This window comes from Camelus dromedarius, chromosome 14 (assembly GCF_036321535.1).
Source record: "Camelus dromedarius isolate mCamDro1 chromosome 14, mCamDro1.pat, whole genome shotgun sequence".
Lineage (NCBI taxonomy): Eukaryota > Metazoa > Chordata > Mammalia > Artiodactyla > Camelidae > Camelus > Camelus dromedarius.
In genome coordinates, this window is record NC_087449.1 from 34753624 (window position 1) to 34779685 (window position 26062).

A 26062-nucleotide genomic window follows, 5' to 3' on the forward strand; every position below is an offset into this window, starting at 1 on the left:
ATTATATTCTGTTTCTTTGCCAAGGCCATAGTTTGAGGTTTCCCACTCCCTAACACCACCACTACCTACCCACCAACCCCCCAGGGACCAGTGAAATGCTTTATTATACCTGATCTATGCATTCATTTTCTCAATTCTTCCTTCTTCTCCCCCTCCTTCCCTCATTTTATTCCCTTAGTGAGGGTGTTTGTTCTTTATCTTTTCAAATTTGTCACTTTAGCTTTTAACTTTGTAGCTTGTTATTCCCTCTCCTCAAATAGCTCTATCATGAGTAAGTAGGTCGTTTGATTTATTAAAATCTTTTATAATTAAAAAACAAAGCCATTTCTCTTTGCCACAGAACAGTTGCCATTGCTTCTCCCTTTGGTTTTAAGATTGCAGGAATTCAGCTGCTGTGGAAATCATTTTTCCCTTCATGACACCTGACACTGACAAACAGCATATGCAGTCAGGCTGACAAGTTTGATGCTGCCACTAGATACACTGGCACACTTTTCTCTCTTCAGAAGGAAAAAAGTACCACAACTATGAGAACCACATTTTTTTCTCTTAAAACAACTTGTTTTTCCCATGTCTGATTTTGCTCTAATGTTTTAAACTGGATTTTTGCTGCTGGTAGTGTGCTGTGAATGGTAACTTTGTGCTGTGAGTGATCTTGAGAGGAAGAAGCAGAGCCGCCCAGCCATGAGACAGATTTGATATTTGTGATGTGTAGTTCCTGTAAATTGTAATGAAACGAACTGACAGGTAGAAATTTTTTAATTTGGGGCTGTCCACTGGCCCTGTAGGCTCTCGATGGCAATTTGAAAATCTCAAAGTAAACATGATTCAGATCTTAGGAAGATTAATCAGATTAATTAAAATTTTAACAAAATCTCTCTTTGATTAGAACAAACTGTTAGTTAAGGCCACTAGAAAGCACCAACTGGCTATGTGATCCCTTTATATTTCTCAACTGCTTCCAAAATATTAGAATGATTTGCCAATACCTGGTAGAAAACTGATCACCTTGTTTTTTATAGTTAGTTGAATGACTTAGGTTAATGTGACTTTGAAGGTTGTACCTCCCTTGAATATGTTTTGTATAGTTTTGAAATTTGTGTTATATATTAATTTAAACCCAACAAGATACCTACATTATCATAATTGTTTTCCCTCCTAGCTCATTTTCACAAAAAGAATTTGGGACGTGTACAATTTCCAGACAAAATCGTCTTGGATTGAACTCTTAAAAGCACTAAGCCAAGTCTGCCTGCCTGCCTCCTTCCCTTCTTTTCTTCCTTCCTTCCTGGCTTCTTTCCTTCCTTCCTTTTGGGGGTCTCCTGTTTAGCTAGTATTTAATGTCACTTGTGAGGCTAGTGCTGTGACGGGCATCTGCTGTGTGATACCCACTTAATCCATTGGTGTGAAAGCAACAAGGACTTATTTCTCCCTTTTGTAGGAAATGGCATTCCAACTGTTTTTTGACATCTTTAATTTCAGAGGTTGCCAATGATCAGATCAGGGTCAAGACTGACTTCAAATATTTTAGTAAGAAGCAGAAAGAAAAATGAGATCCCAACTTTTTAGTCTCCTGATCTACTCACCTCCATTGATGAATTAAAGCAATGTGGGTGTGAAATTTGGTATGGAGGCTTAGGCTGCTTGAGCACCTTTCATCCCATAATAGTTGTGGAATGTGAAGATCTGAATTTTCATGGAAGCACTGATATTTCATGGTCAACAATGGGTTTTTTAAGGCCTTGTCATTTCAAATTGCCATGGAGTCTGGTTTTTGTGGCTCTGAATGTGTATATGAACCTGCCTCCCAGTGAACTTACTGCAATGGTGCTAACTTGTCTTGACATTCTTGCCAACAGTTCTAGCGGCCCTACTTTCTGTAGTCACAGCACAGGTTTTGTGGAGGATGCAGCCTAAATTTCTGGGATGAATTTCTGTAGAGAAGAAATATATTGGCTTTAAAAATTAAGAGGTTTGATTCTGTTTTGAATTTGGATATCAAATGAATCTGAGCACATGACATTTTAATGCCATTTGTCTTTTCAAATAGATTTACCTTCTTACGCATGTGACGACAGGACTTTGCTCATCAGCTAGAACATACATTTCAGAGGAGTTGTTACCTAAAATATTATCATAAGGCATAAGAAAACACACGATTTAAGTTGCCTTTCATGAACATAATTAAGAATTAATAAGCCAGTACCAGTGGCTAGTCCCTAGAATTTCCACTGTTTTGCCTTTTGTGACCTGTGTTATTAAAAGTCCATTATTTTTACAGACTTTATTAAATTGGATCTTATTAAAGCATTCTGTATTTGCATTTGGTCTTTCATAATTCATTATTATTATGACATTTACTTTTTACCATCAGATCTGAAAACATATCATAAGCTACCCTTTTCTCTTGAAAGAAATGCTAATTTCAAACAGTCCTCTAATAGAAGAGAAAAGCTTTATCAGTTTTTTCATTTATTCCAGATCGTGTTAAGAATACTAATGCTAGACTTCAGTATGCTAATATCTCTGAGCTTTTTTTGGTCAAAAGCTTAGAATTATTATTTTTATTCCATACTAAGTATGAAACTAGAAGACCTGCTATTACTGGAGAAAGCACAATTCTAAAGTACAGTTCTTGATTCAAAGGACTTGTGAAAATGTTGCTATATCCTGTTTAGACTAGGATGGTGCTATTCAATTTTAACTTTTACTGCACAGTATTTGTCCTCTTTAGGAAAGTCTTTCCTCTTAAAATTTTGTTTGTTTTTCTCATAGTTCAGGATAGTATAACTTGCAATGTTTAAGACTAAGAATCCTATGCTAACAGCCCCAGTCAACATTTAGGATGTGCTGCCTGTTTTTCTGTTGTATCATTTCTGTATCATTTATGATATAGTTGAAAACTTACTTTAGTAAGATTTTGTATATTGATATCAGGCAGTCTAATTAATATATCTAATAAAACACTTTATGAGTCTTTTCTTGGGGTACTGGTAAATTTATTAAACTCTGAAATGAAACTTACTTTGGATTTTGTCTCATTTTAGATTTCTAACAATGTGCAATAGACACTTTGGCAGTGTTGTTGCACAAACCATTCGGACTCAAAAAACAGATCAGTTTCCACTTTTTCTGATTATTATGGGAAAGCGATCATCTAATGAAGTGTTAAATGTGATACAAGGTAAAGTGCATGTCACAAGGGGAGTAGAGTGTCTTCTTGTGTATATGATAACCTTATAATATTTACCATCATAGATGAAAGTAATTCTCTGTATTGGTGAATATCTTTACATTTTAGAGTATAGAAGATCCTGAAGAAGAATACCTTCAAAAGGTATAGGTGCTATGAAAAATGAAATATGCTTCATGGAAATCCAACAGAAACATCTTAATAAAATTGCACAGCCCTAGGGACATAGGATAATCATGTTAAATGTTCGGAATTGCTGAATTTTCTAAATTAGGAATTGTCATAATCAGTTGTCAGATATGACATTTCTTATATGTATACATTGATTTCTTGCTGTAATATTGATTGTTTTAATGAAATGCTTAACTTTAGTTATCTAGAAGAACCAGTGACTGGATATTGTGAATTGAATTGTTCACAGTGGCAGTTGTTTCCTCTCATCTGTGTGAATCCACGTCTAGGATGTAACCCTGAGGCCTGAAGCTATAGGATGCCTGTGAATTTAGTTACAGTGCACGTTCTTTACCAAAAAAAAAAAAAGAGTGCTTTTTTTTTTACTGTTACTAATGTACCCTAAAGATTAGTATAAAATATTACCTTGTTCATGGCAAAGCTTTAATCAAAAACAGTTTATCTTCTCTACACTACAGAGAAAAGGATGTTTCCAGTGCTCCAAGCTAAAGCTTGTGTCTCAGATACTTAATTTCTGCCCCTGTTTAATACGATAGTTCTATAGCAAATAATGTAATGGAGGGAGGGATGTAAATTCTAGTGCCTTTAAAACTCAAGTAAAACAAAACCTCTGATATTTCATGTTTTCTTTATAACTAGAGTATTCCATTTTATAAAGAAGACCTACTAGGGGAACAAATTCGTAGGGTAAATGAATAATGAAGATAATATTTCAATCCTGTTTTCCTGTCATAGGCAATATTACAATAGCTAGTGGTTCTCAAAATGTGGTTGCTGGACCTTGGAGGTCCCCTAGACCCTTTCAGGGGATCTACGAGGTCAAAATTATTTTCATAATAATAATAGACTTTTTTTTGGCTTTTTTTTACTGTATTGACATTTGCACTGATAGCACAAAATCAGTGCCATGTAAAACTACTGGCACCTTAGCACAAATTAAAGCCATGACACGAAACTGTACTAGTAGTCATATTTTTCACCTCCATGTATATGCATTTTTTAAATTATTTTTATTAAATTTTAACCTTTTTTATAGTTTGACCTAATGGGCAGACATTTTCTCCAGAATGAACAAAGCGAGTCTGTCACTTCAAGAAAAAAGACTGACAGCATTTGTTGCCAGTGATAAAATTGGAGCTTTTAAGCAAAAATTATATCCTCCATCATTTAAGATTGACAGCTTAAATACTTTTCTGATGACATCAGTGGTGATGTTAACAAATTTTAATTTTTTAGTATCATAAAATTAGGTTTATCAACATTCAAAAGAAATGCATAACTCACTGAACCGGTATTTTCCAAATGACCAATGCATGATGTTGTAAAATCATGCTTGGGTAGAAGATCCATTCAAAGGTCAAGACAGACCAATGGATTTTAATATAACAAACTATAATAAGTTCATTAATATGACTTCAGATTCCTCAGATTCCACTTGTCAGTTTGGGTATATTAAAGTATATCTACAGTTATCTACTAAAATACTCTTTTTTTTTTCCAACTATATATCTGTGTAAGGCCAGATTTGCTTCATAAATTTCAACCAAGACAACACATTGTAACTGGTTTAATGTAGATATAGATATGAGAACCCGAAATCCAATTGTGTTCTATTAAGCTAGACATTAAAGAAATTTACAAAACTGTTAAAATAATGCCATTCTTCTCACTAAACTTTTTCTTTTGGAACATAGAGTCATTTTTCATAAAAATGTGATATTTATTTGAACAAATTATGGGTCTGTTATTCTTTTTCAAATTATTGATAAATATTTTAGTTTTAATTTCTAAAAAGTAAATGTTGATAACTATAACCCACATAAACAAAAATTCTTTGGGGAATCTCAATAGTTTTTAAGAGTAGAAAGGAGTTCTGGGGCCAAAAAGTTCGAAAACCACTACAATAGGCTATAAAAAAAAAATCTTCCTTGAACTGCATTAGCTGGTTCTTTTCTCTATCTTGGATCATTAAGGGCTTAGGTATATAAAGTACCTACAAGCCCAATTTGGCAGTGAGTCCTTAGGGCTGAAGTACACTTAATAAGCAGTGGCTTTAAGCCTGGAAATTAATGGCCAGTATGTAGTCACCTGTACAATTATAGTATTTTCCCATTGATGATTCTAGTACCCTCCATAAACTACTCATGCCCCATACTCTGAGTCTTAGTCACCACAGTTTACAAATAAGAAATGGAAACCCAAAGATTTTCCCAGTAACGAAATCTACATTGAAGGTACTTTTAAACTTCTTACCATTTGTTGTATCTATTAAATAACTACCAGTGATTGTGTGTGTATGCCTATGTTCCAGGCACTTTGTATTGTCTCTAATCCTTCTAAGAACCCTACAGAGGTAATCTATCTTCATTTTGCAGATAAGGAAATTGATCTTTAGAGAACTACAGTCCCTCCCTCTTCCCTTATTCATTAATTTACTAAGTGAATACTTATTAAGCCCTTGTCATTTATTAGGCAATTTCTAGGTACTAGACCATATAGTTATAAGTAGCAGAACTAAGGTTAGAACTCTTGCTACAAAGCCAGTTCTGCTTTCCCAGTGACATGATAACCACACCAAGATGTTATTTGTTCTCTAGCTCATTTATTGAGTGATGTGATCAAATTACATCATTTCTTTGGCTAAAGACCACAGATGCTCCCTAACCCCATGTTGCCAGTGGTCATAAGGAAAATTGGGAAAGGACCATTGAAAGATCATGTTAGTCAGGCCCTACTCTGGAATAACACAGACAAGGATGGTTACTATTTGTTGTCTCATTGATGGCCACTACATTAATGAGACAAAACACCTTCTCAGGCCCTGGAGAAAGATAGGCTTTTTTGCCTGTAGGTTTGAAAGAAGAGGGGAAAATGCTATATCTTTGTGTCTTCATAAATTTCTATCTTATAGATGAATCCAAAGTCAATAACAGGACTTAACCGCATGCAGGAAATGGCATGTATATGCTAAATGTTTGTTGTGGACTTGGACAGGGAATAAAATAGTGTTAAGGAAAATCAAACATTTTAAATGTCCTTTCCATAAAGATTATAGTGTAGTCATTTGAAAGCAGCTGAAAGGGAAATATATCAGCTGAGAAAAAAAAAGAATTCTTTTTTCAGAAATTGAATTACTATTTCTTTCACCAAATAATTTTTAGTGATAAGAGATAATTCTAAGTAAACAGTATATTGAGGTAGCAAAGAGGACAGGATTTTGAGTCAGATTCATGTGGTTTCAAATTCTGGACCCATCACTTAACCAACTTGATCTTGGTTAGTTAGGTTACTTGAGCTCTGTAAGGCTCATTTTCCTTCTTTTTAAAATAAAAATCATAATGACACCTTTATAGAATTGTTATACAGATTAAATGAGATAATATATAAAGTAGTCTAATCACTGGCATGTAAACAAATGGTAGTTGTTGCTAGTGTTATTAAGTAGATATGTTTGACCCTCATGACCTGGATAGTCTTCTGACAGTGCTAAAAATCCTTATCAAGAGATTGTTCACTCAATCTAAGTATTCTAAAATTTCAACCGCCAGTATACTGCTTCATTCTTACTGAAAATATGGAGCTTTTCAATGAAAACATGAAAGTATTTATTAGCACGCTAGTCTGTAATTTTCTTAGACTGTATTTATTCCTTACTGATAAATTCTAGAATGATTACATTTTATAATAACCTTAATGTGAAGTTTGGCAATCTCCATGTTTTGCTAGGTAACACAACAGTGGATGAGTTAATGATGAGACTCATGGCTGCAGTGGAGATCTTCACAGCCCAACAACAGGAAGATATAAAGGATGAGGTAAGGTGAAAGGTTAAGTAGACCTTTAATAGAATTTGATGAGATAATTTGTCAAATGGTTATGCTTGCCTATGTCATGATTGATAAATAAGGATGATGAAGATGCGTTTCCACATGAACCAAGAACTTTTATGCTACTGAATTTACCCTTCAGTTCATTCTTTTCATGACCCCAGGACCCAACAATTTATTTAACTTTATGAACATTTATACTTCGCTAGATTTGAAGTGGTGGCAGGAGGTCAATTTACAGGAAATGAAATCTGAAGCATGTTTACAGAAGAAACCACAGCCTAAAATATCCTGTCTCTTATATGGATTTTTCACTCACTTTTAAAGTCCTCGTATTCTTTTTAAATATTGAGATTGATTAGCAATAAATAACATTTTACATTTGAATATAGTTTCGAAGCACTGCAAGAATTAGTAGATCTCCAGAATTCTGAATTTCTCCGTCTCCTGAGCATATTCAGATGGTATAGATAATGTGAGCGTGGAACCTCAGATAAAATAATAATAACAGCAGTGTTTATAATGACAGTAGTAGTCAACACTTACTGAATATTTATAATGTACTAGGCACTATGCTAAACAAGTTACATTTATCATCTCATATGATCCTCAAAACAATCCCATGAGGCAGCATATGAGTCAGAGTTTTGGCAGGAAACAAATGACACTTTCAAACTGGGTTATTTGAGAAGAGTTTAATAAGGAATTATTTATAAAGATATAAAGGTTTATGGGAGCAGACAGTGGATAATACAGACTCTGGGCCTTACAGGGCTGGGAGAGGGTGGTTTATGGAAAGGACTCCTCTTTTGGAGGGATATAGCCAGCCCTTTGTGACCTGGTAAGGAGGAAACCAAGGAATAGCTTCACTTTCCTTTTATACTCTGACCTCCTGCTAGTACCTCCTATTGACCTAACTCAACTAGCAACAGAAAGGCAGGCAAGAGAACCCCCCTGGGCAAAAAGCTAAGTGGAGCATGGATACTGAGTGGTAATAATCCAACGCAGATTGCTACTGTCATCTCTACTTTTCAGATGAGAAAACTGAGGATCAAAAAGCCTAGGTTATTTTACCCAAGGCCACACAGGTAGTCGGATCGAGTAATCTCAAGTAATTATTAGTGCTTTATCAGTCAAGAAATTTCTGGATTTGGGATATAGCCTTAAGATAAAATATGGAACAAATATTACCATTTGTTAATTTTGAGATGCTAAATTCACATATTTATCTAATTATTCTTTTTAATTTTCTCTTTGTTTTCAATTTTTTTTAAGAAAGATTTACATAGAACAAATAAGGGAGAGTTTGCTTTCTGAGCAATGATGAAAAGTTTCCAGGTATAGTGAGTGTATTCAATAGAATACTCTTTAACTATTGCAAATGGGAAACATGTAAACAATTTTAATATAACTTTGCACTATTGCATCTTACTTTATTTACTTGTCTCTGTCTTCCATTAGACTATGAGTTTAAGAGCAAGGGTTGTATCATATACATATTTGTAACTCTATATTCTAAGAGTGAACCTAGGACAATGTAGGCACTCAAGACATGTTTGTTAAATGATTGAATGAATGAATACTTGGAAGAATTTACATGACATAATGTAACTTGAAAAAATAAAACTTAATTACAGTAGTATAAAACCTGATGTATCCACATTAACGAATATGAGAATTCAGAGTGCTATAACTAGTTTAGAGTTTTAATACTCTTTAGGTTCCTTTCATTGCTATAAAAATGTTGTTTGTAATTTTTCTTTATAGTGTTTCATTTACCCTGAGGGAAAGGTATATGGTGGAAGGATGTTTATCTGTTACTTTATAAATTGACAGTGATATTTTAAAATAATGAAGTACTGTACTTAGTTAGGAATTTGTAATAATAGGTGTGTTGCCATTCAAGATTACATTTATCCTGGAATAGAGGCGTTGATTGACAATAATTCACTAAATACATTCTTCAGCCATTTAAATCTTGAGTCTCATTAGTACTAGATTTACAGATTATGCTGTATAATATGAATATGAATGCTCAATATTTGCATGCATATTTCCAGTTCATTCTTTCATCTTAATTTGTGTTCCTTATAATTCATTGGTAAAGAAGTTGACTTTAATTCCTTTAATACTGAGCACAAAATTTAATATGAGGGTTACAGGAAAAATCTAAGACTCCATATAATTGAAATTTTTATTGAAATTCAACTACAAGAGGTAAGGATTTCTCTTTGTTTTTAGAGGGTCTTCATGAAAGTTATCATTCAGGTAATAAGTAGAGTTCCTAAGGAAAGCTTTTCTTAGTTTAAAGCCTTATTTTTGACTGTGCATAGATCATGATTTGGTATCTGCTGTGGTATAAAAACAAAACAAAACAGTATCCCTTGTAATTGTAAATTTGGCTTTACTTTTTTAAAATTTTCAAATAAGGCTTTATGTTAAGCATGCAATTAAAATCAAATCTGTGAACAGATTTGAAGGATGGCTTCCAAGGCCTCAATTTGTTTAAACTTAACTTTGGTTCAGTTACCTCCATCATTTCAAAGATTCTATTGTGTTAGTACAACCAGAGATGCCTATACTATAAAGCTTTTATTAAATAAAACCAAGCCCAAACCATATTCATACTCTGACTCATTCTTCAATGGTCCAGAATGGACTGACCTTTATATCACTAGTTATTCTGTCTCTAACTAGGAAGTATACCTATATATAGCTTTATTCATAGACATTAAATGGTATTGGTTTGGTTTTGTGTTTACTGAGCACCTATCAAGTTTATAGCACTGGGCTAGGTCCTGTGGACAGCGAGTGCTTTGCTCTAGTAAGGGGCTGCTGTCAAAGAATGAGGAGGAAAGCAAATACCAGTACATGACAGTGGCCACATTTTAGAATCTGTTTTTTATTACATCCTGACTCCAAACAGTAGATGCTTCCTAACTTGTAAATAGATTCAGTTTTTTTCCATATGCACTATTTTTTCAGCCATGAGTAATCTAGAAACCTCTGATTATCGAGAGTTTATTATACTTTGTTCTTGATCTGTTTATTGTTTCATCATTTGTTTGTTCATCCATTCAACACTACTTTATTTAGAATCTTCTATCATAGGTGCAAGGATTGCCGCTTTCCAGCCTAACCACTCTAATTAACTCATATCTGAGCAATGGTTTTGTAGTTAATGGTGACGACCCAAATGTTAGAGATCAGGGCAGATTTCAAGGGCAGTTATATCGTTCGCAGTTCTTATGTAATTTTAGGAATACACTAGTGGAACATGGGCAAAATATTTAGAGAGGTGTTCTAGACTTACTGTAAAGGATTCTGATTTGGGGCTTAAAAAACCAGTACTTCCACAGCACAGGGTGGGCGTGCTTATTGGCTCATGGCAGCATTTTGTGTTTCAAAAGAAATTGTTGGCTTTGTGTTTGTTCCATGGAATATGTAACTTTTTTGTCATAAGCTTTCTCTTTATCTTACTGTATAAGTCATCACAAGATAGAGAATAGAAACAGTATCTTTGTGCAAAAATTAAGGCAAAATTCATAAAACAGACTAAACTTTAAAAGAATCTTTCACTATTAGACTTCTTTAAAAATATATCTGGACTACTTTCCGAAACTAGCAAGAATACCATCAGTAGTTCTATTAAGAGACTTTTCCCTGATACAGCTGTGTATAAACTTTTATGTGAGATTAAAAAAACACAGTATTTTTTTTATTGAGTTAAAGTCATTTTACAATGTTGTGTCAAATTCCAGTGTAGAGCACAATTTTTCAGTTATATATGAACATACATGTATTCATTGTCACATTTTCTTTTCGCTGTGAGCTACCATAAGATCTTGTATGTATTTCCCTGTGCTATACAGTATAATCTTGTTTGTTCAAAAACACAGTATTTTTAAACATCAGAATTCCAATGCAAAAGCCATAGAAGATCTAATACCCAGAAGTAGCTTTAAGGAGGAAGGGCTAATGGAGTTAACTGTTAATGATTATGGCACTAAATAGATAGCTAAGTATACCATAGGTGCCTTTCTGTGTAGGTAGTTGCCTTCTGCCCATAAGTAGGTTTGATTTTTTTTTGAGATATTATTGACATATAACATTATATTAGTTTCAGGTGTACAATATAATGATTTGGTATTTATATATATTACAAAATGATCACAGTAAGTCTAGTTAACATCCATCATCACAAGTAGTTATAATTTTTTTCTTCTGTTGTGAATTTTTAAGATCTCTCTTAACAGAATTCAAATATACAAAACAGTATTATTAACTGTAGTTACCATGTTGTATATTACATCCCCATGACTTATTAATTTTTAACTGGGAGTTTGTACCTTTTGACCACCTTTACCCATTTTACCCACCTCCCAACTAACCACCTCCTCCCCTCATTCCAGTCTCTTGATAATCTTCAGTCAGTTCTCTGTATCTATGAGCTTGATTTTTTTAGAGTCCCCATATAATAAGATTATATGATGTATATTTATTGAACATAGCATAATGCTCTCAGGGTCCATCCATGTTGTCAGAAATGGCAAGATTTTCTTCTTTTTGTGAATAAATAATACATACACACACACACACACACAAACACACACACACACACACACACACACACACACACACACACACACACACTTATATACCTACATACCACATTTTCCTTATCCATTCATCCATCAGTGAACACTTCAGTTGCTTCCATGTCTGCACTATTGTAGATCATGCTGCAATGAACATGGAGGTGCATATATCTTTTTGAGTTAGCATTTTTGTTTCCTTCAGATAAACACCCAGAAGTGAAATTTCTGAATCAGTTAGTAATTCTATTTTTAATTTTTCTGAGGAACCTCTATAATGTTTTACATAGTGGCTGCACCAATTTACATTCTGAGCAATAGTGCAGAAGGGTTCCCTATTCTTCATATCTTTGCCAACACTTGTGTTTTTTCTTCTTGATAACAGCCATTCTAACAGATGTTTTTACTATTGGGTTGTATGAGTTCTTTATATTCTGGATATTAACTCCTTAGCGGATATATGATTTGCAAGTATTTTCTCCCATTTGGTAGCTTGGCTTTTCATTTTGTTAATAATTCCCTTTACTGTGCAAAAGCCTTTTAGTTTGATGTAGTCTTACATGTTTGTTTTTGCTTTTGCCGCCTTTACTTGTGATGTCAGATCCAAAAAATCGCTGCCAAGACTGGTGGCAAAGAGCTTATCACCTATGTTTTCTTTTAGGAGTTCTATGCTTTCAGGTCTTAATTCAAGTCTTTAATCCAATTTTAGTTAATTTTTGTGTATGATGTAAAACAGTAGTCTAGTTTTATTCATTTGCATGTGGCTGTACAGTTTTTGTAAAATCATTTATGGAAGAGACTGTTCTTTTTGTATAGTCTTGGCTCCTTAGTTGTAGATTAATTGATCATATATACATGGGTTTACTTTAGGGCTCTCTATTCTGTTCCATTGATATATATGTTTGTTTTTATGCCAGTGCCATACTGTTTTAAATACTATAGCTTTGTAATATATTTCAAAATCAGGGTGCATGACGCCTCCAGCTTTGTTCTTTTTTCTTAAGATTGCTTTGACTATTCAAAGTCTTTTATGGTTTTATACAAATTTTAAGATTGTTCTATTTTTGTGAAAAATGTCTGGAATTATGATAGAGAATTAGTGAATCTTCGTAGGTTGTATGTGTCTAGATATTAATCCATTTCTTCTAGGTGATCTAATATGTTTACATATAATTGTTAATGCTAGTCTCTTATGATCCTTTGTAGTAGTATCAATTTTAATGTCGCCTCTTTCATTTCTGATTTTATTTATTTGACTCCTCTCTCTTTTTTCTTGGTGTGTCCAGCTAAAGTTTTGTCAATTTTGTTTATCTTTTCCAAGAAAAAGTTTTTATTTCATTGATGTTTTCTGTTGTCGTTTTATTCTCATTCAGTTCTTTCCACTCTGATCTTTGTTATTTTCTTCTACTAACTTTAGGTTTTGTTTGTTGCTCTTTGTCTAGTTCCTTGAGATATAGTTAGGTTGTTCATATGAGATGTTTCTCATTTCTTGATGCAGGCATTTATTGCTATGAAATTCCATCTTAGAGCTGCTTTTGCTGCATCCCATAAGTTTTGGTATGTTGTGTTTCCATCTTCATTTGTCTCAAGATATTTTTTGATTTCTTCTTTGGCCCTTTGGTTGTTCATTAGCATCTTGTTTAATCTTCACATACTTGTGAATTTTTCAGTTTTCTTCTTGTAATTGATTTCTGGTTTCATACCATTTTGGTTGAAAAAGATGCTCAATATGATTTAAGTCATCTTTATTAAGACTTGTTTTGTAGCCTAACATAATCTGTCCTGAAAGACAGAAAGAATGTGCACTTGAGAAGAATGTGTTTTTTGTTGCTTCTGGATGTAATGTTCTATATATGTCTGTTAACTCAATCTTGTATAACATGTTGTTTAAGTCCAGTCTTTCCTCATTGGTTTTGTGTCTGGATGATCCATCTATTATGAAAATGGGGTATTGAGGTCCTCGCTATTATTGTATTGGTATCTTTTTCTTCCTTGAGGTCTGTTAATATTTGCTTTATATATTTAGGTGCTCCTATGTGGAGTGCATAAATATTTTAAAAAGGTGTTTCATCCCATGATTTTTCTCCATAGATAGACCCAGATCACAGAAGATGATAATTTCTCTCATCTTGTTTTGTATATTCATTTTGTAAATATTTATTGGTCTTTTTCTATGTGCCAGATGTAGGGCACCAGTAACACAACTATGAGCAAGACAGAGAGGGTCCTTGGGCTTACAACCCAACAGTTCCAACAAATCTATAAAGTAATCAGGTGGATGAAGCCCTAGGAGCACCAAGCCAGGGTGAGCTAGACGTGCTACATAGGCAACTTGACATGAAGCACATAGAAGGGCTCTTGCGTTCTGCCAGTGCAAGCTATGAGGCAGGTAAAACAGGTAAGAAATAAGATAATAATAGTCACTCTTTAAGTTCCATGCCAGGTGTAGTTCTGATCTCTAAGGCAATGTTTTTCAGTGTGTTTCCTAGATTACAACACTACTCAGCTAACTATCAAAGATTCCAGGCAGTTAGGTATGAACAAGCAATGTAATCAATTTTGTTCACATTTATTTCACATTTTGAAATGTAAAATAAATTATGATATCCCTCCAAATCCCATTTCATTCACCATATCTGTAACAACTTATTAGACTTCTCACATATAACAAAGATTGCATTGGTTGTTTAGTCTTGACAAATGTTCGTTTAACTAGGGCAGTTGATTTTGGCTTCTGAACTTTCATGTCATTCACATGTTATTTTATGTGTTATGTTACATGTTAAATTTACATTCATTTTTCCTTGCTTAAATTAATTATACTCTTAGCTCACCAGAATTGATCATGGCTAAAATGTGGTTCATTAAAGCATAAAAATAATGATGAAGATAGTATAATAAATGCTGAAAATCAGTATAGATAGTTCAAACTAGTTCAATAAAAGTGTAAACATAATTCAGAAAACTCCAATGCTAGTATAGAAAATGCCAAGGCAGCTGAGTCTGATTGTGATGATTTCATTCTAGCTTCCATAAAAGAAAATTTCAACTAAGAAGTAAATATATGAAAACTGATTGTATAGAAAACTCAATCTGTTTACACCTACTGCCAGTGTTTCTCTGTTAATGAAATTTTTCATAAAAGCACAAAGCCTTCAAAGTTTTTGTTTTGTTATTCGGTAAAGTCCAATGACCTACCTCTCTGTTAAATCAACAGATTTTTTTCAGAACAAGAGAAAAATAATATTTACCATTAAAAATTTTTAAATCTCATTGCTTAAGTCAGAGAAGTAACCAAACCATAGAAGAAAAGTTGCTTCCAAATTGCACTTCTTAAGGTAAAAATGGTGTAAATTCTACTATTGCCGAGAAACTTGTAAATCCAGCTACAAAGGTAACAATTTTTTAAAATGCTCAAATGAGACAGGAGAATGAGTTCCTAGAGAAGTACTTCGTCCAGTGGCACTGTTGGATAGCATGCAATGGCAACAGGATGGTCTGTGGAAGAGCAGTGACTACACTGTGCACACTATCTTGCTTTACAGTTAGATAAAACCACCACTGTGTGCAAAGTAAGAATTAGTTCTTGGCGTATGTGTATGAGGTAGAAGTAGTCATCACTCTTCATTCTATTCGTCAAATGTATATTACAAGAGAAATTTTTGACTTATTTAATGATTATTTTGCGAGTTCTGAGTTAGATTTTAAAAGATAAGATTGAGTCAGTGGTGACAGACTAACTTTACTTCAAGGAACACCATCTAGAAAATGAAAAGACAACCCACAGATTGGGAAAAAATCTTTGAAAATCATATATTTGATAAGGGACTTGTATTTCAGAAATATATAAAGACCCTTACAACTCAATAATAAAAAAAATTACCTCCATTAAAAATTGAGCAAAGTATCTGAATAGACATTCTCCAAGAAAGCTATGCAAATGGTCAATGAGCACATGAAAAGATGTTCCACATCATTAGTCATTTGGTAAAATGCAAATCGAAATCATAGTGGGATACCACTTCACACCAACTACAGTAGCTAGAATCAAAAAGTCCTGTAAGTGTTGGTGAGGACATGGAGAAATTTGAACCTTCATAGACTGGGGGGGAATATAAGATGGTGAAACTAGTTTGGAAAATAGTCTGGCAGTTCCTCAAATGATTAAACATAATTACCATGTGATCCAGCAGTTTCACTCCTGCTTCTATACCTGAAGTGAAATGTCCATACAAAGATTTGTACATGAATGTTTATAGCAACATTACTCATAATACCTAAAGGGTGAAAACAACCCAAATACTCATCAAGGGATGAATACTCATCAAGGTAAGTGAAATGTGGTATATACATACAGTAGGATAATTTTCAGCCACAAAAAGGAATGAAGTCCTGATACATGCTACAATATCAGATAAATTTTGAAAACATTATGTTAAGTGAATGAGCCAGTCACAAAAGACCACCTATATGGTTCCACTCATATGAAAGTCCAGAATAGGAAACTATAGAGACAGAAAGTAAAATTGTGGTTGCTTAGGGTTGGATGGGGGAAGTGAGTGGGTTTGGAAGATAGGAGGGTGATAGCTAAAAAGTATGTGGTTTCTTTTTGAGGTGATGAAAATGTTCTAAAGTTGACTGTAGTGATGGTTGCATATACCTGTGACCATATCAAAAACCATTGACTTGTACACTTTAAATGTGTGAATTATATGGTATGTATGATTTACATCTTAATAGAGTTGGTTTAAAAAATAAAACTAACTGTAAATTCAGCAAAGAAGATTATGGTATTCAAATGAAAAGGATTGTACCTGAGTATCAATCTACACACTGCTTTACTGAAATGAATAGCTAGTAATTGACAATATGTCCCTCAAATCTTGATATGGTATTGAAGAAAATAATGAAAATTGCTAATATCTTTAGGCAGTTTCAAGTAGACATCTTTCTAGTAGAACATTCAAATAATGGAAAGGGAGTCTAAGATATTCCTTCTTGGACAAGTGTAATAGTTACCTAAGTCAGTGTTCTGAGTGTCACCTGGGAACTTGTTAGAAATTCAGTTTCTCAGCCCCTTACTGCATACCTGCTAAATCAGAATTACGAGGGTGGGACTCAGTAATCAGTTTTAACTATCTATACTGGTTCTGCTGCATGATAAAGTTTGCGATCCTCTGCTCTAAGAAAGGTGTGAGCATGAGTTTTTGTAATGAGGCATGTAATAAAAACTTTCTAGGACACTAATAATAAAGGTAAAAATAGTAAGGCCTTGCTCAAATTTTATATAACAGCAATATATTCTTGAGAATCCTAAACCTACTTTTTAGGGCTAAAAAAATCATAGTTTTTAATTTTGAGAATAAAATTTCAAAATTTATTAAGAAAAAATGAACTGTGGTGCACATGGCTTTAATCATCAAGATTTTGATTCTTTCCAGAAACTTAATAATTTTCTTCATTCTTCAGTGAAGGAAATTTATTATATATAATAGAGGGTATTTCAAATCCCTAATGAAGTCTTCAACATAACATAAGGAAATACTTTTTAGAGCACGAGCAACCAAAGAATGAATTAGGAATCTACTTAACGACTATCCCCCAAGGTTAGACAGTCAACCTTCCATCTTTTGAGTGTGATAAACTCATTGACTCATTGACATAAGTATGACATAGCTTAAAGTAGCCCTGTATGAGAAATGTCTTTATAATTTGAGTCCCTATTTGCTCTAAATATTCAGATATAAATGGAAGAGCCAACAAGCATTAAATTCTATTCTTAGTGATCTCCAATTGGAATTTTCTAAATTATAAAATAATTTAATTAAATTAATTTAATAAATACTAAATTAATTTAATAAAATAGAAATTCTCAATTGTTAGAAATAAAGAAAAATGGAATATGAAAGCTACCCTACAGCTGAAACTAGTAGTCATCAAACTGGATGTAAATAGCCTTGGTGAATTACTGCAAACAATATCAATTACCTTTTAACTGATAGTTTATCATTTACTAAATATTATGGCTAATTTTTATTACCTAAAAATTATTATCTTAAAATTTTTCCTAAAATTAGTGGTTTACACATGGGTCAGTATCATAGGCTCAGAAATTGACACATTGTACACCAGAAATCGATACATTGTAACTGTCTGTATTTCAATTTAAAAAATAAGTTAATTAAAAAAACAGGGAATTCTCCATGACCTTGGATTTGGCAGTGGTTTCTTGAATGTGACATGAAAAGCACAGATAATAAAAGGAAAAATAGATAAGTTTGGACTTCTTAAAAATTAAAATTTTTGTGCATCAAAAGAACACTATCAAGAGTAAAAAGACAACCCTCAGAATGGAAGAAAATACTTACAAATCATATATGATAAGGGTTTAGTATCCAGAATATATAATGAATTCCCACAACTTAACAACAAAAAAACAAAACAGCACAATTCAAAATGAGCAAAGGACTTGAATAGACATTTCTCCAAAGACATTTCTACAAATGGCCAACAAGCACAAGAAAAGATGCTTAACGTCATTAGTCATTAGGGAGATACAAATTAAGACCACAGTGAGATAAGTATATTCTTTTTGCTGTAAGCAAAAGCTTTATGAGCTTTAATCCTGAAAATAACACTTGTTGGCAAGGATGTGGAGAAATTAGAACCTTCGTACATTGCTGGTTAGAACATAAAATGGTACGTGGAAAACAGTTTGGCAGTTCCTCAAAAATCTTAAACAGAATTATCACATTACCCAGCAGTCCATTTCTAGGAATTGAAAACAGGGACTCAGAACTTGTACACAAATGTTCATTGCAGCATTATTCAAGATAGCCTAAAGGTGGAAACAATCTAGATGTCCCTCAACAGATGACTGGATAAACAAAATGTGGTATATGCATACAATGGATTCTTACTCAGTCATAATAACGATTGAGGTGTTGATACATGCTACAACATGGGTGACCCTTGTAGACCTTGAAATGAAAAACGCCAGACACAAAAGGCCAAATATTGTATGATTCCACTTATATATCTTGCACAGGCAAATTCATAAGAACAGAAAGTAGATTAGAGCCCAGGGACTGAAGGCATGGGGTGGGTTAAGGAGTTACAGCTTAGTGGGTATAGAGTTTCTGTTTAGGGTGATGAAAAAGTTATGGAAATAGATAGTGGTGATGGTTTGTGCAACATTGTGAATGTATTTAATGCCACTAAATTATATAATTAAAATAGTAAATTGTATATTATGCATATCTTACTATAATAGAAAAAGAAAACAAATAATACACATGGATATTCAGTACTTTTAAGTGTAGAGGATTGGGAGATTGCTGTGGCCTGGCAATCTTGTTGATTCTTGGGCTCAGAACTTGCTGGATACTACTGGGGACTGACATAAAGTAGAAAAGATTCATGCCCTACCTTCATGAGCTTTAATCCTGAGCAGTTTATCACTCTGTATTAAATTCCAAACTTCTTCCTCTTAGGGAAGCGAGTACCTTAAGAAGGGAGCAAGCATGTGTTGAGTGTCTGCTAGTGCCAAGCACTATGTTAGATACTTTATGTAAATACTCTCTTTTAGCTTTCGTGATAATCTTACGATATAGTTATTATCCCTGTTTTATTGAGGAGGAAAGTGAGACTTATAGAAATTAAATAATTTGCCCAAATTCACACAACTGTGTCAAAACTAGAATACACACTTACATGCTTTTCATACATTATCGTCCCTTGTAAAGCTGAGATACATTTACACTAAAGATTCATGGGATAAACTAAAGCAGAGCTCTTACCAAAGTTAGGTAGAATCAGAGTGGATTGGCTTGAAGAGTAGGTCAGATAAACTCACAGATTCCCAAATATCATATTCACTTGAGTAGAATAAAAACATTTGTCATAACTGTCTACTCTTGAGCATGGAATGGTGCTCACTGTTAAAAAGTTATATCCACACCCTGTTTCTTTACATTTGTTGCTCTTAAAGTGCCTGCTGATGGATCTGTCCATTCATGCTTGACACCTCAGCGTAGAAGTTAGTAATTTGTCATATGTGAAACTAATGTAAAGAGATTTATGACTCAACATTGGCATTGCAATTCAACACACCTGTTCAGAGCCAGCCCTTCGCATTTTTCCTTCCTTCGCCTGAGGTGAAGACTTCTTCATGGATTACAGTAACACTTTTTGACAAGCTTAGACTGGGTGGAGCTGCCTTGTAATGACAGAGCACAATTGATGATATCTCAGTAATGCATTCTTTTTTGATTTGGGCTGTCAACATGTATTACTGTAAAGGCACTCATTTTTAAACAGCTGGCCCAACCTGTCCACTTTTTGTTTTTAGTAGCAGTGGAGTCTAACAAAGTATGTTTATTTTTCTAGTTATGCAGTATTAGCTAGCTTTCAGGATAGTATATCTGTTTATTGTGTTTTCTTTTCGTACCATTGTTTTAAAAGTAGCTATATTAGTGTTCTCCAAATAAAAATTAAAGCCTTCTACTACTTCTAAAGTCTTCTCAAGTGGCTGTTGAGATTTTCCCAATGTCATAAACCTGACAGACACCTAAAGAAGATGTTAACTGAAACTCTCTTAAAGCAGATCCTTTAAAAAGATTCAGAAGAAACTGTTGATGTCTTAAATGCTACCTAAATCCCTATCTTTGGAAGCAGTCACATTCTTCATGAATTTTTCTTTCCCAGTAGGCAATATATGACTATGTTTGTGAGAAGGAATTTGGGAGTTGAAAGTACATGTGTATTCTACCTTTACCTTAAATTTATTTGCCAGAAGATTGAAGACCTACCACTGGTTTTTCTGGAGAGGTTAAAAAAAAAATAAGGGACAGTACTTTTCTTTAAGGAACTTACCATCTCCAGTTGGAAAGCTAAAGCGTATCCTTACAAAAATAGACAGTTTGTCATATGACCCAGAGAATTCAGAAGGGGTGATCCGTAGAGTCAGAAGAGACTTCTCTGAAGAGGTAAGATTAGACCTGGTACTAGAGAGCACAGGACAGTTCGCACTTGCAGAGATGAGAGGGGAAAGCGTTGCAATGTGGAGAAAGTATGACCAAAGGAACAGTGTAAAGAAGTTGAAGTCATGTTGGTCCAGTTTAGATACAGCAGAGAATCTGTACAGAAAGAAAAGCAGGAGTCAAAATTAAGTTGCCTGCCATTAGTGTTTTTAACAAGGCACCTTTGCCTTTTAAAATTACTTTTTTCTGATTTTTATGCTTCTCATGGGGGATACTGAGAATTCCTTGGCACTTTTCTTACAGTTAAAAATTTGCCTTAACATCAGTTACCCTGTCCAGTTACCCATCATGCTAGCAAACAGAAATTGCAGTATGGTGTGAAAACACAGCAGTGGCAATAAGTACAAAGTACAGAGGTGACTTAAATAAGACTTTTTGGAGGACGCGTTTGAGTCTTCAAGTGTGGTGAGCAGATGTTCACCAAGTAAAGCACCATTAATTTATTTCTTTGGCCCCTAAATCAACACATTCTTATTAAGGACCTGCTTTGTGCTCACACTGCTAAGCACTAGCAGATACAAGGATGACACAGTCCCTTAGATATTCAGTGACATGCAAACAAAGGATTCCAATGTAATGATGTATTTCCAAGGTGGAGATAGATGTTGGGTGTTAAATCTGCATATCAGGGAAAATTATACTCTTAAACTGCAACTTTAAAAAAAAAGCTACATTGTAACAGGTAGACTTGTAGGGAAATTTCTTCCAGAGAACAGAAAGGTACTTTTCCAGCAGATGGCTAGGTTGGAAGACTACATCATCAGTCAGAAGAGACACATAGTTAAATGAGGACTGCTTGGTTAATTAGACAGAAAGATTCTAATTTTAGATTAAATATTTCACCTCAGCAATAGCCATATATACCCCTATATTCTATTATGCTTATCTTGTGTTCGCAGACCATTTTTACTGTAAAGCACAACTAAAGTAAGGCAAGACAAGGAAGAAATGATTCTCCACACCCCACACTTCTCAATTTTTGTTATTGTTAGAGGGATGTTTGTGTGTTTTAATGTCTGGACGTATATAGGAAGATACCCTTAAAAAAAATTTTAGCAGACTAGAGAAAACGATTTTAATAGTGAATTTGCTTTTGGAATTCTCAGCTGTGCACTGTTGTTTTATTGAAGCATTCACCACTTACTTGCTAAAATACTTATTACAGATTTGCACAGCTTTGGGGACTTGCACTAGAGATGATGCTTAATACCCTTGAGTTAGAAGAGAGAGCACTAAGATGCCTGACGAAGAACAACTGGAACTCTCATTGCTGATGGGAATACAAAATGGTTTGGCCTCTCTGAAAAGCAATTTGACAGTTTCTCAGAAAGTTAAACATATACTTAACACACAACCCAGCAATCTAATTTCTAGCGATTTATTAACTCTAGAAAAATGAAAACCTGTGTTAACACCAAAACTGTACATGAATGTTCATAAAATCTTTATTCATAATTGCCAATGGCAAAACTAAAAAGTCCTTCATTGTCCTTCAGTTCACCTTCAGTGAGTAATAAATAAATATACCATATTACATCCATGCAGTGGAATACTACTCAGCAGTAAAAAGTAACAAATTATTGATATGTAGAGCAACTTGGATGTATTACAAAGACATGCTTAGTTTTTTAAAAAAGTCAATTTCTAAAGGTTAGGTACTATATAGTTGCATTTTACATTTTTGCAAACACAAAACTGTAGAATCAGGGAACTGATCGGTGGTTGTTGAGAGTTAGGAGACAGGAAGAGAAGATGACTACAAACGGATAAGCAGCACCGGGGATATTTTGGGGATGATGAACTGTTCTGTATCCTATTTTGGTAGTGGTTATGTGAATCTATACATATGTTAAATTACTATAAATTACATACTATAAATTACTATAAATATGTTAAAATTCATAGAAATGTGTATCAAAAGTAATGTATTTTACTTTATGTCCACTTAAAAATAAGATTAAATGCTACTGGGGGAAAACAGTCCATAGAATTGACTTTTTTTTTTTTTTCATAGAATTGACTTTTTTTTTTTTCATAGAATTGACTTTTAAATGGGCTTTAGCAAAATTTTATTGCTCTTTTAGTTGTATTACTAACTTTATTTGAATGCCTATGATAATAGCTAACATTTATTGAATCCCTACTCTTAGGCATAAGTCTGGGCCATTTTCATTTCTACTATAAATTCTTCAAGACGGGTGTTATTATACCTATTTTATAGGAGAGAGCAAAGAACATTAAATGACCTTCCCAAGACAGAAACTAATTGGGAGAAAAATCTTGTTTTATACACAGCAGTTGCAATTATACTAACTTTACCAATTATACTAACTTTACCAATATTGGAGTAGCAGTACTCAAAACTGTGGTGCAGTGGCTGCTAGCATCACAGTCACCTGGGGAGCTTATTTAAAATGCACATTCCCTTGTTCTGATGTGTTGAGTCAGTTTCCAGTTTCCTCTTGTATAAAATGGGGGTAATAATGGTACCTACCTGATATGCATGTTTTGAAGATTAAATAAGATGATACATATAAAGTGTGCACTAGTGCCTAGTGTTCAGTAAGCAGTATATAGGTAAATATTATGTGTTGTTATTTTTACTTTAGGCTGAGCTGAAAGGAACTACAGAAATCATTTAATCTTAACTTCATTCTGCAGTTGAGGAAACTGAGAGATATATATTTGCCCAAGATTACTTACGGAGTCAGACCTTTTGTTGTTGTTTTTCTCCTTTTAGTGTTATTTTCTCTTAATTGAAACTAAATATTTCTTTTGTAATGGGACATCCAGTGGGTGTGTGGGGGTTGGGAGGAAATATTTTCAAATGAGTTTGAATTCTATCTTTTTGTTTTTAAATAACATTTTCCTTTTTGTTTTTCTCATTGAGGTATAATTAACATACAACATTACATTAGTTTCAGATGTACAATATAATGATTCAATATTTGTATATATTGCAAAATGATCACCACATGTCTAATTAACATCTATCATTATATATAAAGATTTTTTTTCTTGTGATGAGAACTTTTAAGATTTATTCTTTAGCAACATTCAGATATGCAGTACAGTGTTAGTTGCCATGCTGTACATTATATCTCCGTGATCTATTTATTTTACAACTGGAAGTTCATACCTTTTGACTCCCATCACCCATTATGCCCACTCCCTGCCTCTGGCAACCACCAGTCTGTTCTCTGTATCTATGACTCTGGGGTTGGTTTGTTGTTTTAGATTCCACATATAAGTGAGATTATACAGTTTTCATCTCTCTCTGTCTGACTTATTTCACTTAGCATAATGCCCTCAGTGTTTATTCATGTTGTCACAAATGACAGGATTTCCTTATTTTTTATGGCTGAATAATATTCCTGTGTGTGTATGTATGTATGTATAATATTTTCTTTATCCATTCTTCCATCGATGGACTTAGGTTTTTTCCATATCTTGGCTATCGTAAGTAATGCTGAAATGAACACTGGGATACATATAATTTTTCAAGTTAGTGTTTTCATTTTCTTCAGCACTTCAGTGGAAGCACTTCATATGGTAGTTTTACTTTTAATTTTTTGAGGAACGTTCATACTGTTTTCTATGGTGGCTGTACCAGTTTACACATTTTCCTTTAAAAAAAATTATCCTATGTACTTTTGCTATTAAAAATGCTTCTTTAAGTTCTCTTTTTCATAAAGCACTTATATCAAGTGCATATGTGTCTATTTGATGATACTTGAGCAGTTGTAAAGGGTTTACTCTCAGGAAAAAAAATGGACTAGAAAAAAAATGGACTAGAATAGGTATATGTAAAGTGAAAGACTACAACTATGGTATCTATTCACAGCATATATTGCAGTTTTAACTGAAACAAAGAACATACACTTTATAGTCCTGTACTAGTTCAGTCATGCAAAGCAATAGAAAGGTTCAGCTTTGCAGCTAACCCAAAGTGTTTGTGAACATCTCTTATCTGAGAAGGAAATAATAGCTTCTATACAGCTTTTATATCCAAATACCAATTTAAATGCATAGTGGTAGCTATCCAATTACTATTACTAAGAGTCTGAGCTACAGAATTTCACTTTGAGAGACAGGACCAGCAACCATGGAGAACAGTCCTTCATATGCTTAAGAGCCCTTTCACATTTACTTCTCAAAATGACAGCCTTCAGTCAAGAAAGCAGCTAACAGATACGTGCCCACTCACTCCCTCACTCCGCTTTGAAGGAATTACCCATTCCCCGTACATGTGCTTTCTCTTTAACCATTGAACATAGTTTAGCTCGTAAAATGGCTTGCTCTGCATTTCACTCCAACAAAAATTCTTTCAGTGCCTGATATGTGCCAAACTACACTGAGTGACACAGTTTCTGCCCTCAGAGAGCTTGCCACTTAATCTCTAAAAATGAAATCGCAGTACATGAAACAATTCAGTTCCGACCGGGGAGATATGGTTCATACAAGTGGAATGGAAGGAAGTTAGTTCAGAAGGTTAAAAGATAAGAATAGGTTGGAGGAACATGAAGAGAAATACAGTTTGGGTTGGTCTCTGGTTATCTGGAAGAGAGTCCTTGTTAGAGAATTGCTCACTGTCTCACAAGAGGCAACTAAATGTTAGTGGTTAAGAGCTCGTGGGGCCATATAGCCAGAATTCAAATCCTAACTCTGCCACTGAGTAGCTGTATAACCTTGAGAAAAGTTTCTTAGTCTCTTTGTGCCTCAGTTTCCTCAATTAATCAGTTGATACATGTAAGTTGCTTAGATTGGTGCCTGGCAAGTAGTAAGTACTTATGAAATATTTTCTATAATACTAATAATAATAAAAACTAAGTTTGGAAGTATGAGTAGTCAATAATCATTTGGATTAAGGAGGAAGTACATTGAAAAAAATATGGAAATGTGATACAGCTTAGAGATGTGACATGGCTTGGGACATGTGGGAAACAAGAAGTAATTCAGTAAGGCAAGAAAGAGATATTGGTAGAGGAAAGGGAGTAGAAAGAGGCTAAAAGTGTACATTAGGGCAATACCATACTTCTGTGCTCTGCATAAACTGTGGACAGTGAGTATTCATCACCTCTTTTAGCAGCATTAATTAGATTTGCAGTTTAGGAAACTAATTCTGATGGCTGTACTGTTTGCTCATCATTTTGTTCACATCTTTATAATAGTATGTATTTTGGTATTATAATTTATCTGTTATTTTTTCTTTTT

The 26062-nt window shown here is 33.9% G+C and overlaps 1 protein-coding gene across 2 annotated transcripts in view; it reads left to right on the forward strand.

The window, feature by feature from the left end:
• Positions 1-26062, forward strand: part of FAF1 (Fas associated factor 1) — a 376824-nt gene that overhangs the window by 283907 nt on the left and 66855 nt on the right. For both annotated transcript variants that reach the window (XM_031465103.2, XM_010984732.3), the window contains exons 14-15: positions 3048-3184; positions 7112-7200. In XM_031465103.2, the coding sequence (XP_031320963.1) occupies positions 3048-3184; positions 7112-7200 (226 nt within the window). The remainder of the gene's footprint in view (positions 1-3047; positions 3185-7111; positions 7201-26062) is intronic.